This window comes from Brassica rapa, chromosome A03 (genome assembly GCF_000309985.2).
Source record: "Brassica rapa cultivar Chiifu-401-42 chromosome A03, CAAS_Brap_v3.01, whole genome shotgun sequence".
Classification (NCBI taxonomy): Eukaryota; Viridiplantae; Streptophyta; class Magnoliopsida; order Brassicales; family Brassicaceae; genus Brassica; species Brassica rapa.
In genome coordinates, this window is record NC_024797.2 from 24737357 (window position 1) to 24750668 (window position 13312).

At 38.6% G+C, this 13312-nt stretch overlaps 2 protein-coding genes across 5 annotated transcripts; one reads left to right on the plus strand and one right to left on the minus strand.

The window, feature by feature from the left end:
• The first annotated feature begins 419 nt into the window (after nucleotides 1-419).
• LOC103861041 (ABC transporter E family member 2) lies at nucleotides 420-4213 on the plus strand. Of its 4 annotated transcripts, none has more exons than XM_009138753.3 (13): nucleotides 420-621; nucleotides 1025-1141; nucleotides 1340-1425; nucleotides 1524-1621; nucleotides 1708-1825; nucleotides 1927-2016; nucleotides 2079-2383; nucleotides 2465-2660; nucleotides 2745-2930; nucleotides 3019-3288; nucleotides 3363-3608; nucleotides 3692-3826; nucleotides 3936-4213. In XM_009138753.3, exons 2-12 carry the CDS (start codon nucleotides 1039-1041, stop codon nucleotides 3809-3811), a joined length of 1818 nt encoding a protein of 605 aa, XP_009137001.2. In that variant the 5' UTR covers nucleotides 420-621; nucleotides 1025-1038; the 3' UTR covers nucleotides 3812-3826; nucleotides 3936-4213. The 4 variants fall into 4 exon arrangements, with proteins under 4 accessions (XP_009137001.2, XP_009137002.2, XP_009137000.2 ...); XM_009138754.3 differs by having other exon boundaries at nucleotides 457-621; nucleotides 1028-1141; XM_009138752.3 differs by having other exon boundaries at nucleotides 459-621; nucleotides 995-1141.
• Nucleotides 4171-7860, minus strand: LOC103861040 (pentatricopeptide repeat-containing protein At4g19220, mitochondrial). The gene has a single exon (XM_009138751.2). It carries the CDS (start codon nucleotides 7176-7178, stop codon nucleotides 4296-4298), a length of 2883 nt encoding a protein of 960 aa, XP_009136999.2. The 5' UTR covers nucleotides 7179-7860; the 3' UTR covers nucleotides 4171-4295.
• Between the last annotated feature and the right edge of the window lie 5452 nt (nucleotides 7861-13312).

Consider the following 13312-nt stretch of genomic DNA (forward strand, 5'->3'; position numbering starts at 1 on the left):
AAAACCAACACTGAAATGATTTCGAAAGTTAGGGTACGGTACCAGAAAGAAAGAGGCATTGGCGAACACGGACGAGCCACCGTCAAAGCATTTTCCCAGCACTAGATCTACGAAGCACAAAGCTATTCTACGAATTGTTCTACAAGAGAATCTAGAATCTCCGGCAGATCTGAGGAGGAGTATCGGTGCTGAAACCACGACTCACACCAGAGGAAACAAAGACGAAGAGAACGATCTCTATGGCTTTGTTTCCTTCTCTATGTAGAAAGCGTCTTGCTCAATTTTCCATATCTGGGGAATATTTGGAACATCTGAAAACATTTGGGGTTGAAACGTAAATAAAGCCTTCTTTAGTTCCTTTTTTCTAAAATATTATTGCAATGCTGGGCCCATAATTTGACCGACCCAAGCCCAATATAAAGCGAATCGGGTCAAACCTGTCGGAAACTGACAATCCAGAGAAGCCCTAACATAATAGCTTTTCGTGTCACTTGGACAAGGCATAACTCCAAGGCGCGTGTGCTCTCTCTCTCCGCTGGTTCCTTTAAAAAATCGACACACGCTTCTTCACCTCCATCATCCTCGAAGCTCAGCTCAATCTGAATCTCTCGATTATCTCAGGTCCCTCTCTCTCCGTTGAACCTTTTGATTGCAAGTTCATATGATTCTCCATATCCTCTGGGGGTTCTCGATTGATTCACTGTTAAGTCTTTACATCTAAATTTTATCGAAAGCGTCGATCTTTCTTCAAAATAACTTCTGATTACGTAAAAAAAAAATGTTTATAGATTATTTGGTCTTTTTATCACTCTTTGTTTTTGATACTTTGGAAAGTGTCAACCTTTGTAGCTGTTTAGATGATTTATCTGGAAGAAAAAAAATTGCTTCACCTTTTTATTCGAAATACTGAATTTACGTTTATCCAAGCGTTAAATGAATAGTGTGTTCTGCTATCAGATTGTGTATTTAAATATGCTGAATCTTCATCAGGCAGTTAAACTTTTGGTATTGCTTATTTATTTAGAAGATCTTTGAGAGATGGCAGATCGATTGACACGTATTGCTATCGTGAGTTCAGACCGTTGCAAGCCAAAGAAATGTCGCCAAGAGTGTAAGAAGAGCTGTCCTGTGGTCAAGACAGGTACTTTTTTGGAAAGTGTTTGCTCTACTTTGATTGATTGCTTGTGTCACCACTCTTTGCATATGCGTAGTGACTTCGTAGTGGTTAGGCGACGTGTGAAGCCATAAGTTTGTAACTTCATTACTACTGACTTGATATGTTTTGTGATCACTCTAAAAATTTTAGTGCCACTTATACAGTTACTTATGTTTATCGTAGGAAAACTTTGTATTGAGGTGACTGTTGGTTCCAAGCTTGCTTTCATCTCAGAGGAGTTGTGCATTGGTTGCGGTATTTGCGTGAAGGTATGTCTGTATATACCATTTCTGTTACCGAATACATACCTATGTACATTTAACCATAACTGGGACGCTTAATACTTTATGTTGTTGTACAATGGCAGAAATGTCCATTTGAAGCTATTCAGATTATCAATCTTCCCAGAGACTTAGAGAAAGACACGACCCATCGTTATGGTGTAAACACATTCAAGTTGCACAGGTTTGTTTATCTTTTATGTGTTCCTTTGACAAAAACTGATTCCTCTCCTAGTTTTAAGACAATGTAAACGCTGTCTTTGCCCCTAGGCTTCCAGTTCCAAGGCCAGGGCAGGTCCTAGGGTTGGTTGGGACAAATGGTATTGGCAAATCAACCGCTTTGAAAATTTTGGCAGGAAAGCTCAAACCAAACTTGGGCCGTTTCACTGTAATAGTCTCTCCTGTCCTGAGTTTCTGAATTTTTGTCTGAAAATTACATCTCTGGAGTCTTGACTAGTTGATTTATAATAATTTCTCCTTCTTGTGCAGAATCCTCCAGACTGGCAAGAAATCTTGACTCACTTCCGTGGTTCTGAACTTCAAAACTACTTCACCCGTATTCTTGAAGATAATCTAAAGGTATAATTGTAAATTGACCTTTCATTGAATGACATAAATTGAGATTTTGGTGTCCACGACAGGCCATTATAAAGCCTCAATATGTCGACCACATCCCAAAAGCTGTGCGAGGCAACGTTGGAGAGGTCCTTGACCAGAAGGACGAGAGAGATAAGAAGGCGGAGCTCTGTGCTGATCTGGAGCTGAACCAGGTCATTGATCGTGACGTTGAGAATTTATCTGGTGGAGAGCTGCAGAGGTTTGCTATCGCTGTTGTTGCCATACAAAACGCTGAGATATACATGTTTGATGAGCCGTCTAGTTACCTTGATGTTAAGCAAAGACTCAAAGCTGCTCAAGTCGTCCGTTCCCTCCTTAGGCCTAATAGGTTTTTGTTTTTTTTTTTCCATCTTCTGATTATTTTGGTATAGAATAAAGCTACTTACGGTTATTTTCCTTTTTCTTCCAGCTATGTCATTGTGGTGGAGCATGATCTCAGTGTTCTTGACTACTTGTCGGATTTCATTTGCTGTCTGTATGGGAAACCAGGAGCCTACGGTGTTGTGACTCTCCCCTTCTCTGTCAGAGAAGGAATCAACATTTTCTTGGCTGGATTCGTTCCCACAGAGAATCTACGTTTTAGAGAAGAGTCGCTGACCTTCAAGGTAAACTTCTTTCTTTTGATGGTGATGTCGCTTCACAACGGTAGTCAACATTGTTTCCTTAATGAGTTCTTCTTTTGTTGGAAGGTTGCTGAGACTCCACAAGAAAGTGCTGAAGAAATACAGTCGTACGCTAGGTACAAGTACCCAACCATGACCAAAACTCAAGGAAACTTCAGGTTGAAAGTGACGGAATGTGAATTCACCGACTCTCAGATTATTGTTATGCTTGGGGAGAATGGTACTGGGAAGACGACATTTATCCGGATGCTGGTATATTCTCTTCCTCCGTTATAATCCTCTCTTTTGTTTAAGAGTTTCAGACTCCTAAACTTGTATTAATTGGTAAAAATTTTAACAGGCGGGTTTGTTAAAACCAGACGAGACAGAAGAATCAGACATAGAGATACCAGAATTCAATGTTTCTTACAAGCCACAAAAGATCAGCCCCAAGTTTCAGAATTCTGTTAGGCACTTGCTACATCAAAAGATTCGGGATTCTTACATGCATCCTCAGTTTGTGTCGGACGTGATGAAGCCGCTTCAGATTGAGCAGTTGATGGATCAGGAAGTTGTCAATCTCTCTGGAGGAGAGCTGCAAAGGGTTGCATTAGCTCTGTGCCTCGGAAAGGTGAGTATCTTGTGTTGGAAGTTTATTTTTCTTTGTCTCTCAGTGATCTCATGCATACACAAACTTTTGTGCAGCCTGCGGATATATACCTGATTGATGAGCCAAGTGCATACCTCGATTCAGAGCAACGTATTGTGGCTTCTAAAGTCATTAAGCGGTTCATTCTCCATGCAAAGAAAACTGCATTTATAGTCGAGCATGACTTTATAATGGCTACCTATTTAGCCGACCGGGTCATTGTCTATGAAGGACAGCCATCCATTGATTGTGTTGCAAATTGTCCTCAGTCACTACTCAGTGGAATGAATCTCTTCCTCTCTGTAAGTCTCCTATACTCTTATACACTCATGAGCAAGCGAAACATGACCTAATGTTTGGTGCTAATGATTTCTATTTCTTGCAGCATCTGAACATCACCTTCAGACGGGATCCCACAAATTTCAGACCAAGAATCAACAAACTAGAGTCGACTAAAGACAGGGAGCAAAAGTCTGCTGGCTCATACTACTACTTGGACGATTAAGACAACTACCGTGAGGTTCTTAATCTCTAAAATACCAATGTTGTTTTTATCAATCACACAGCATTTGATGAGAACCAATATCTGAAATGTTTGTTCTCTATTTATTTCCTTTATGGATTCACAGAACTAGGGCATGATCTGGATATAGAAACATTGTCTGAATCCCATGAAGGTCTTTCGCTCTGAGGAAATTGATCTATGAGCTCGCAACCATCTTTTTCCGAGGTCCTAAGGAGATGTTTCTCTTCTCAAGCTTTTGATTGTCAGTTCAGTTTTGCTACTCAGATTTTGCTGTATACTTGGCAAGGTTTTTTATTACATGAGCAATAAAACTCTTTGATCTTTTTAACTATATGTACTTTCTTTACTGTTGTAATGTTATTATTTAGATTTTACAAGGAATCTACTGCCTATTACTATTTTATCTACTTCTCACAAAGCCTAAACTAATCACTGATATATGAAACTTTCAAGAAACATTATCCTACAATCCTACACTAACGTCAATACTACTGTAACCAGGAAGCTTCTTTAATGCTTTATCCTCCACTGTCTTACGTAGCCGCGCAGCTTCTTCCCATGCTCCCAACCTAACATATGTATTCGACAATGAAACATAGTAAGATGCATTGTCTGGTTCCATTTCGAACAAAACCTCTGCAGCTTCTTTCCCCAACTCTGTATCTCCATGATAGTTACAAGCACTCAACAAAGCTCCCCATACACCTGCTTTCTGTGGCTCTCCACACCCTTTGATGAACTCATAAGCTTCTCTTAGCTTCCCTGCCCGGCCAAGCATGTCAACAACGCAAACCCGATGCTCTGTGACTGGTTTCACCCTGAATTTATCCTCCATCTGGTTGTAATATTTTAGACCTTCTTCTACAAACCCTGAGTGACCGCAAGCTGAGAGAACACTGATGAAAGTGCTCTTGTTTGGTTCCATCCCTGAGAGACTCATCTCACTGAACAGTTCAATTGCCTTGTCTCCCATTCCATGGAATCCGTAAGCAGAAATAACTGAGTTCCAAGCAGCAATTGATCTCACCCCTGAGTTTCTAAACACCTTCATGCCGGTTTCTACCCTCCCGCAGCTGCTGTACATGTCCACGAGCGCGGCACAGATGAAAGGGTTAGCTTGAAATCCACGGCGGATGAGATAACAATGTGCCTGCATACCATAGCCTGTAAACCCGAGCTGAGTTGAAGCTGAGAGAAGGCCAACGAATGTGATCTCATTCGGCTCTACCTCGAGTTTTCTAAACAGCTGAATCGCTTCGGGTCCAGCCTTGTTCTGAGACAAAGTTGATATCACACAGTTCCAGGAACATAAGTTAGGGTCAGAGATCAAGCCAAAGACCTTCACTGCACTATCGATGTCTTTACATCTACCATACATGGTGATCAACGTGTTCTGCAATTGGGTCTCAGACTCTCTCAAAGTCTTAATAGCAAGTCCATGAAAACATCTTCCTTCTGAGACTAGTCCGAGGTTTCCACATGCCGAGATAGTCCCCAGAAGAGTAATCATGTCATGGCTAACTTTCCCTTCATGGCTCATTGCTCGAAACGCTCTCAGTGATTCTGAATGGTGACCATTCGATGCACAGCCATAGATGACAGAGTTCCAAGACGCAAGATCCCTAGTTTCGGATATCATCTCTAACAGCAAAAACGCTGAAGTTAGGTCCCTGCAGCCGATGTACATGTTTATAACTGAGTTAGCTGAGAGGATAGTGTTCCCAAATCCTATCTTTAGCTGCCAACAATGTACTGATTTGCCAAATATGAGAGAATCAGATGAACAACACGACGGAAGAATTGCCAACACGGTTGACAAGCTAAACTTTGAACGAGAATACTCACTGACAACTTCCTTGAACAGATTCTTAGCTTTTTGAGTAAACCCATTTTGCACAAAAGCAGAGATCATCGAGTTCCACGAAACCAAGTCTCGGTCAGTTGTTATCTTGAACAACAACTCAGCCTGCCTTGCTAAGCCACACTTACCATACATATCAATAAGGCTGTTAACTACCACTAACTCTTTGGACTGCTTCTCCCTGCGAACAGTGTAACCATGAATTGCTCTCCCCTCTCGCGACAGACACATATCACCACAAATAGAAGTTACTGTAACCACCGTGGCGATATCAGGCTGAATCCTATTCAACGACTGCATTTCCTTAAAGATACCAAATGCTTCTTGAAACATCCGGTTTGAAGCAAAACCATTGAGGATTGCATTCCAAGAAATCACATCCTTGCAAAATAATTTTTCGAACACGGTCACAGCAGCATCGATGTCCCCACATTTGGAGTACATCGAAATGATCGAGTTGGCCACAGAGACATAAGCTTCTGGGACATAACCTGATCTAATAACCATCCCGTGGAAGGCTTCACCTAAAGAAAGCTCTTCAAGAGAAGCACAAGCTGAGATAACACTCGAAAAAGTCACATTATCAGCTTCTTGTCCTGAAACAGTCATCGACTTGAAATATTTCAACGATTTCCAGTATTGGCCATTTGCAAGACATTTTGTCACGATTGTGTTCCAAGAAACAACGTCTCGGCGTTCCATATGCGTGAACACACGCTCCGCAGCGCTCAAATCCTCGCCTTGTGCATAAAGATTCATCAACGCGTTGCATAAGTTGGCATCAGATACCAAGCCAGCCTCTATTCCCAAACAATGAACCAGTGGACACACTTTCGAAAGGTTTAAACTTGATGACGCAGACAGTGCAAGTAACAGCGTTGTCGAATCAAACCCAGTCCCCTTCTGAATCATCTCAACGAAAACTCCAAGAGCTGCCGTGGAGCGACCATTGTGGGTCAGAGCAGTGATCACACTGTTCCAAGCAATCACATCTTTCACTTTCAGCTCACTAAACAGACCCAAAGAAGACACAAAGTCCCCTGCTTTACCGTAAAGCGTCAGAAGCTTAGAAGACGCATGCAAATCTTGAAGAAACCCACTCTTCAGAGCAAAACAATGGATGCTCCTCGGAGTCTCTGCCTCCGCTCTCATCATGGAGGATCTAAGTACATCTCGAACGAACATATAGCTCGACTCCACCGTCTTATTATCTCTGTTAGGCATTTCGTCGAACACCTTATGGTCAATAAGAGTATCTTGAGACGAAACAGATGAAGCGAAGTGTCGTTCATGTTTTTCTTTACTGGTGTGAAAATGGGAAGAACAGTAACCGGAAAGAAACTTCCGGCGAGGAAACGAGCGCCTAAAGGAGTAGATTATGTGACCGGAGCAATAAAGTCTCAGCTTTTCCGGTGAAATTGTAGAGCTTCTTACCATCATCCAACACCTGGACATGTCGGGTTTCCCGGCGGCGGCAAAAACCATTTAAATTTTTTCTAATTGGGCCTTTACTGGGCTCATTTCATAGAGCCTTTTTCTTAAATTGTTTTTTTTTTCCTGACACGAATGTTTTTTATAAAGTACATGCATGCATGTGTATTGTCTTATGGTTGGTTGGCGAGTAGTTATTCCCTTTGGGACATGAATGCTCATCTTATTCCTTTCAGACCATTTGTTTATAAAATTTAAAATAAATAACTAAGAATTCTATACTTCTTATACACTACTTTATTATTGTATTACAAATTATGCAAATTATTAAGAGACCATTCTACAATCAATAATTCTATTTGTTAGAATTTACGTCCAACGATTCTACTTTCACCAATGAACCATATTTCCACTACTAGTTTGAAGTACAATTATACAAGGGCTCTTCAACATATGTGTAACATCCTGAATTGTGATATGTGAAAAAGCTTAACAGAATTGATTTGGCTACCTATGTCACCAAAGTTGATATACCTTTTCCGAAGTACATCCTGAAAGAATTCCAGAGTTAAGCGTGCTTGACCTGGAGTAGTGGAAGGATGGGTGACCTATTGAGAAGTGATTCGCGATAGCGTGCGAGCGAGGTTAAAGCATGGGAAAAGGTCGGGTGGTGATTGCAGGGTCAGTAAACAATGATTTCGAGCCTTTAAAAAAATTAATGGACCGACCGTCAGACGGGATGGAGCTCACGGGCCGAGAGAGCGGGCGTGGGTGGTCCATTAGCCGTGGGCGGGTCGGGGCGTTACAAGTGGTATCAGAGCTGGTTAGCCATCTCGGTTCTGACCCGAGAGGCGTCTTGAGACCTGTCGTGGGGCGCAACGAGGACGTTGCGTTCTTTGAGAGGGGGTGAATTGTAACATCCCGAGTTGTGATATGTGAAAAGGTTTAAGAGAATTTATTTGGCTACCTATGTCACCAAAGTTGATATACCTTTTCCGAAGTACATCCTGAAAGAACTCCAGAGTTAAGCGTGCTTGAGCTGGAGTAGTGGAAGGATGGGTGACCTATTGAGAAGTGATTCGCGATAGCGTGCGAGCGAGGTTAAAGCATGGGAAAAGGTCGGGTGGTGATTGCAGGGTCAGTAAACAATGATTTCGAGCCTTTAAAAAAATTAATGGACCGACCGTCAGACGGGATGGGGCTCACGGGCCGAGAGAGCGGGCGTGGGTGGTCCATTAGCCGTGGGCGGGTCGGGGCGTTACAAGTGGTATCAGAGATGGTTAGCCATCTCGGTTCTGACCCGAGAGGCGTCTTGAGACCTGTCGTGGGGCGCAACGAGGACGTTGCGTTCTTTGAGAGGGGGTGAATTGTAACATCCCGAGTTGTGATATGTGAAAAGGTTTAAGAGAATTTATTTGGCTACCTATGTCACCAAAGTTGACTTACCTTTTCCGGAGCACATCCTGAAAGAACTCCAGAGTTAAGCGTGCTTGAGCTGGAGTAGTGGAAGGATGGGTGACCTATCGGGAAGTGATTCGCGATAGCGTGCGAGTGAGGTCAAAGCATGGGAAAAGGTCGGGTGGTGATTGCAGGGTCAGTAAACAATGATTTCGAGCCTTTAGAAAAATTAACGGACCGACCGTCAGACGGGATGGGGCCCACGGGCTGAGAGAACGGGCGTGGGTGCTCCATTAGCCGTGGGCGGGTCGGGGCGTTACAAGTGGTATCAGAGCTGGTTAGCCATCTCGGTTCTGACCCGAGAGGCGTCTTGAGACATGTCGTGGGGCGCAACGAGGACGTTGCGTTCTTTGAGAGGGGGTGAATTGTAACATCCCGAGTTGTGATATGTGAAAAGGCTTAAGAGAATTGATTTGGCTACCTATGTCACCAAAGTTGACTTACCTTTTCCGAAGCACATCCTGAAAGAACTCCAGAGTTAAGCGTGCTTGAGCTGGAGTAGTGGAAGGATGGGTGACTTATCGGGAAGTGATTCGCGATAGCGTGCGAGTGAGGTCAAAGCATGGAAAAAGGTCGGGTGGTGATTGCAGGGTCAGTAAACAATGATTTCGAGCTTTTAGAAAAATTAGCAGACCGACCGTCAGACGGGATGGGACCCACGGACCGAGAGAGCGGATGTGGATGGTCTATTAGCCGTGGGCGGGTCGGGGCGTTACAATATGATTCTTAGGGATTAAACTAATGTCTCCAAGACCACAATGGTTTAATAGTTTATCAATTAATAATAGTCGACGAGATCCGTACTGTACTCGTTAACTCTCCCGAAAGCATTGCATATCATAAGTTTCGTGTCCCCGAAAGCATTGCCTATAGTATTTTTTATTATTGACCAAATTAATAAATCTTGTTTAAAATGCATTAATTGTTAACAAACTACTACGTACATTATTTTTGTTAATGCACATTGACTTTCTATTTGACTTTGAGATCGATATACCTGTGACGTACACCTGTTTTCATTCTCATCAAACTAAACCTAACCACGTGGCTTCTGCATTTACTAGTATTATTGGTCAATACACTAATATTAAGCTTGCATCAAAGTCAAAAGAATACTTTTCTTGTTTTTGTCGAGAAAAACAGTTTATTATAATGAGTCACGACGATCGAGTTGTTATAGTATTGAGTAATAATACATATGAAGGTATGGTTGAGTTTTTGCATTCAGCTTATATTATAATAAGAGTTCATTTGTCGTAACTGAGTTATGTGCAATAATTTGATTATGCATTGACATAAAATGTTGATTAATTATATACTGACTATACTTTCTAAATAACTACGTGTTCCTATCATAAACACTGTTAAGAAGTTTATAGGAGTGCAAATCAAATTGTAAAACCCTGATCGGTATGCATGGATGAACGTTGCTAACATGATGCAATTGACAAGTTAACCAAGTGGTCTTGGTCTAGTGATAAAGGGGTTCCAGCTGGAGCTTTCGCCCTGAGTTCGATTCCCTTTGGTCATCTATAGACGTTTTAAATGACAAAAAAATCCGAATTTCTATGAGCCTCTTTATGATTAGTCACTGGGATTAGAAAACCTTTGGGATCACACCGAGGTTATAAAAAAAGAAGACAAAGTTACGTACATATTAATTTATTTAATTTTTGATAGTGGGTCAATCAATATTGGCTAAATACTTCTAATCACATAGTTAGTTAAATCAGATTTGCTTATTGCATAAAGTCTGATATATATATATATATATCAACTTGTACACGAATTGCTCCGTCACTTTACATTGGGCAATCTAGTGTTTTAACTTTTCTTATAGTTTTATACTATATGCCTCATAACTGCTTTATATATCATAGCATTGTAATTTCGTATATTCGTAAAACCAACAATTGTTAATGAATATAATTTTTATTGGAAAAGAACGAGTTATATACATTATTAATGTACATATGTATGATTCTGAACTGTCATTTTGTCTTATATAATACGTATGCATCCTAATGTAAATTTTATTAAATAAAACTCGACAATAAGAACCACAAACTGACAAAACAAAAGGATCAGCATATGAGCATAAGAATATTGAAATGCAAAATTATATATATTCTAGCATATTAAAACAGATAAATATATTGGTGTGACAACTAGCAACTTACGAGTAACAGAAAGCTATCCATAGTTTCAATCGATACCGCTTAGTGAAGCCCATTGTTCTCTCTATTTGATTCATTTTCCTACGTCTCTACGTTTCTTTCATAACGTAGTTACTAATCAATCTTTGTGTTTTATGGGGGTAATATTGTTTTTTTTTGTTGTGTTTTCTCAATTATTAATGTCTTCCTTATTATTATTTTATTACTATAGAAAAAGAGTATATTTCGTATATCGATATTTTGGATGGCAACTAAAATAAATGGTCGGTGAATTAATTTCGAGTTGACTTCTAAGCCCGGTATAAAGAAATGTGTAAATGTTTTTGGGGTTCCTGAAAGCTTAATCGTCATGGCAAAAATTGATTTTGGACACCAAAATTAAATAACTTGTGGAAATAGTTTATATATACAATTAACATTAAAAAGATAGTTTACAAAAAAAAACATTAAAAAGAGATATATATATATATATATATAAAATAAACATTTAGAACAACTTTTCCTTTTTACATCAATTTTATTTTCACATTATCCATACGAATTAATACAATTATTTTGTCAGCAATTTCATTAAAGTTATGAAATATTTTTTTAGAAAACAAAAAAAAAGTTTAGTGTAAACAGGGAAAGTATAATTTCTCAGAACGACTTTTTCATTCTATTATAAAAACGATAGCATTGAGAAACCAAGCCCGTTCTTCTCCATCCAGAAACCTCCATGTACGTAAACCAAGTAAAGAAAATCATTTCGAACACGTACGTACGAAAATTATATTTTTTTTTCAAATGTAGTCCTTGGCGCATATATGTAGTCAAAACTCAAAAGAGGGGATAAATACGAGCATTATCGAAAATGTGAATATTTTCAAATTTCAAATACAAATGTGACACGTGCATTTTCTGATTGGACACTTTTCTAGTTGGTCAAATTTTGTGAACTTGATATGTAAATACTCCACAATCGACATTTTCCAGTCTAATAAGTGGGAACATACAGTAGCTGGAATTTATTCGCACCATTTTGATTCTATATCACTTTTCAAATTCAAATAATACTATTCGATCGACGATTTGCTAGTCTAATAATTAAAAAATGTCTATTAGACATTTTACCACTCCGATTCTATTATTATTGAGAATGACTATTTACATTATTCATGTTTATATTCACACCATTTTGATTTTATATCACTTTTCAAATCTAAATAATATTATTCGATCAACGTTTTATCGATCTAATAGTAAAAAAATGTCAAATAGATCAGATACGAATATATGGAAGTGCTCTTTAGAGAATGTATTTATCTAACCACCACTTAATCTAGTTTTAATGTGCAAATGCCAAAAATATGACATTATTCCACTCGAATTCAATTCTCGTTAGAAATAATTAATTACACTAATTGGGTTTATGGCAAAGAGTTAAACCCACTTTTTTAAATGGTGGCTTTAGTGGTAAAAAACTTAGGTATGGTATAAACTCATATGTCTTGAATTCGATTCATTCTAGGAACAAAATCATTATTATTTGGTCAATATGAACTTGGGTTTCATCCCATTTAGTTTATATGGTAGTACATTAACAAATGTCTGGCTACAACTTGGTATTAGTCGAAAGATATATACTATAAGTCCAATAACATTAAGTAGATTTCTCCTAAGACCGATTAGATTTGCCGATTAAAAAAAATCCATTTGATAAGACCCTTGTTTTGGCGTCTTGAAACTTTAATTTTGTAGAATCATTGTAACATAAACAGTTATATATAAATTAACATATTTTCCAAATTGGATTTAAGTTAGGTTTTAGAATGTAAAGATAATAATATAATATAACACATTGACACTATTAAAAAAAATATCAAGAATGGTATTGTTCAAATGGTTAAACCATTAAAACAAATTTTGTATAGTTAGATGTTTTTGAAAGTAGATGCTATTCGTCATAATTATGTTTGCATGGTACAAATTAATAACTTTCATAACATTTTTCATATTTGACTTGAGAGTATATGCACTCGTATCTTTACCACTGAACCACGCAAGTCAATTTTATTTATCAAGATCAAAATTTTAACCAACCAAGAAATAACCGTAGCTGCGTTAGATCAGAAAGATAGCTAGCTATATCAATTACAAAGCATCATCTTATTCATTGTTCTCTTTCTGTAACAGATTATACATAAATATTCATTGAGAATTATTCCCTCTGTTCCAAAAATTTAAATTTTCTTGATTTTTGTTCTATAAAATAAAATTATTTTTTTATTTATATATTTAAAAAAAATTAAAAACTGATTAAATCTTATTGTTAATAGTTACTATAAATATATAATAACAATGAATAGTAAATTAAATTGTAGACATTTACTAAATTCTTAGCATACATTAGTACTTTTTTGTCAAGGCATATGTTAGTACTTTAAAAATCTGGAATTATATAAGATAAGATTTAAATCCTCGGAAAAGGGAACAGTGAGAGCAATGGATGGCAGATCTGGATCTAGGTCGTAATCCAGACTCATTGAAGGCACAAACCGAACTAGTACCACC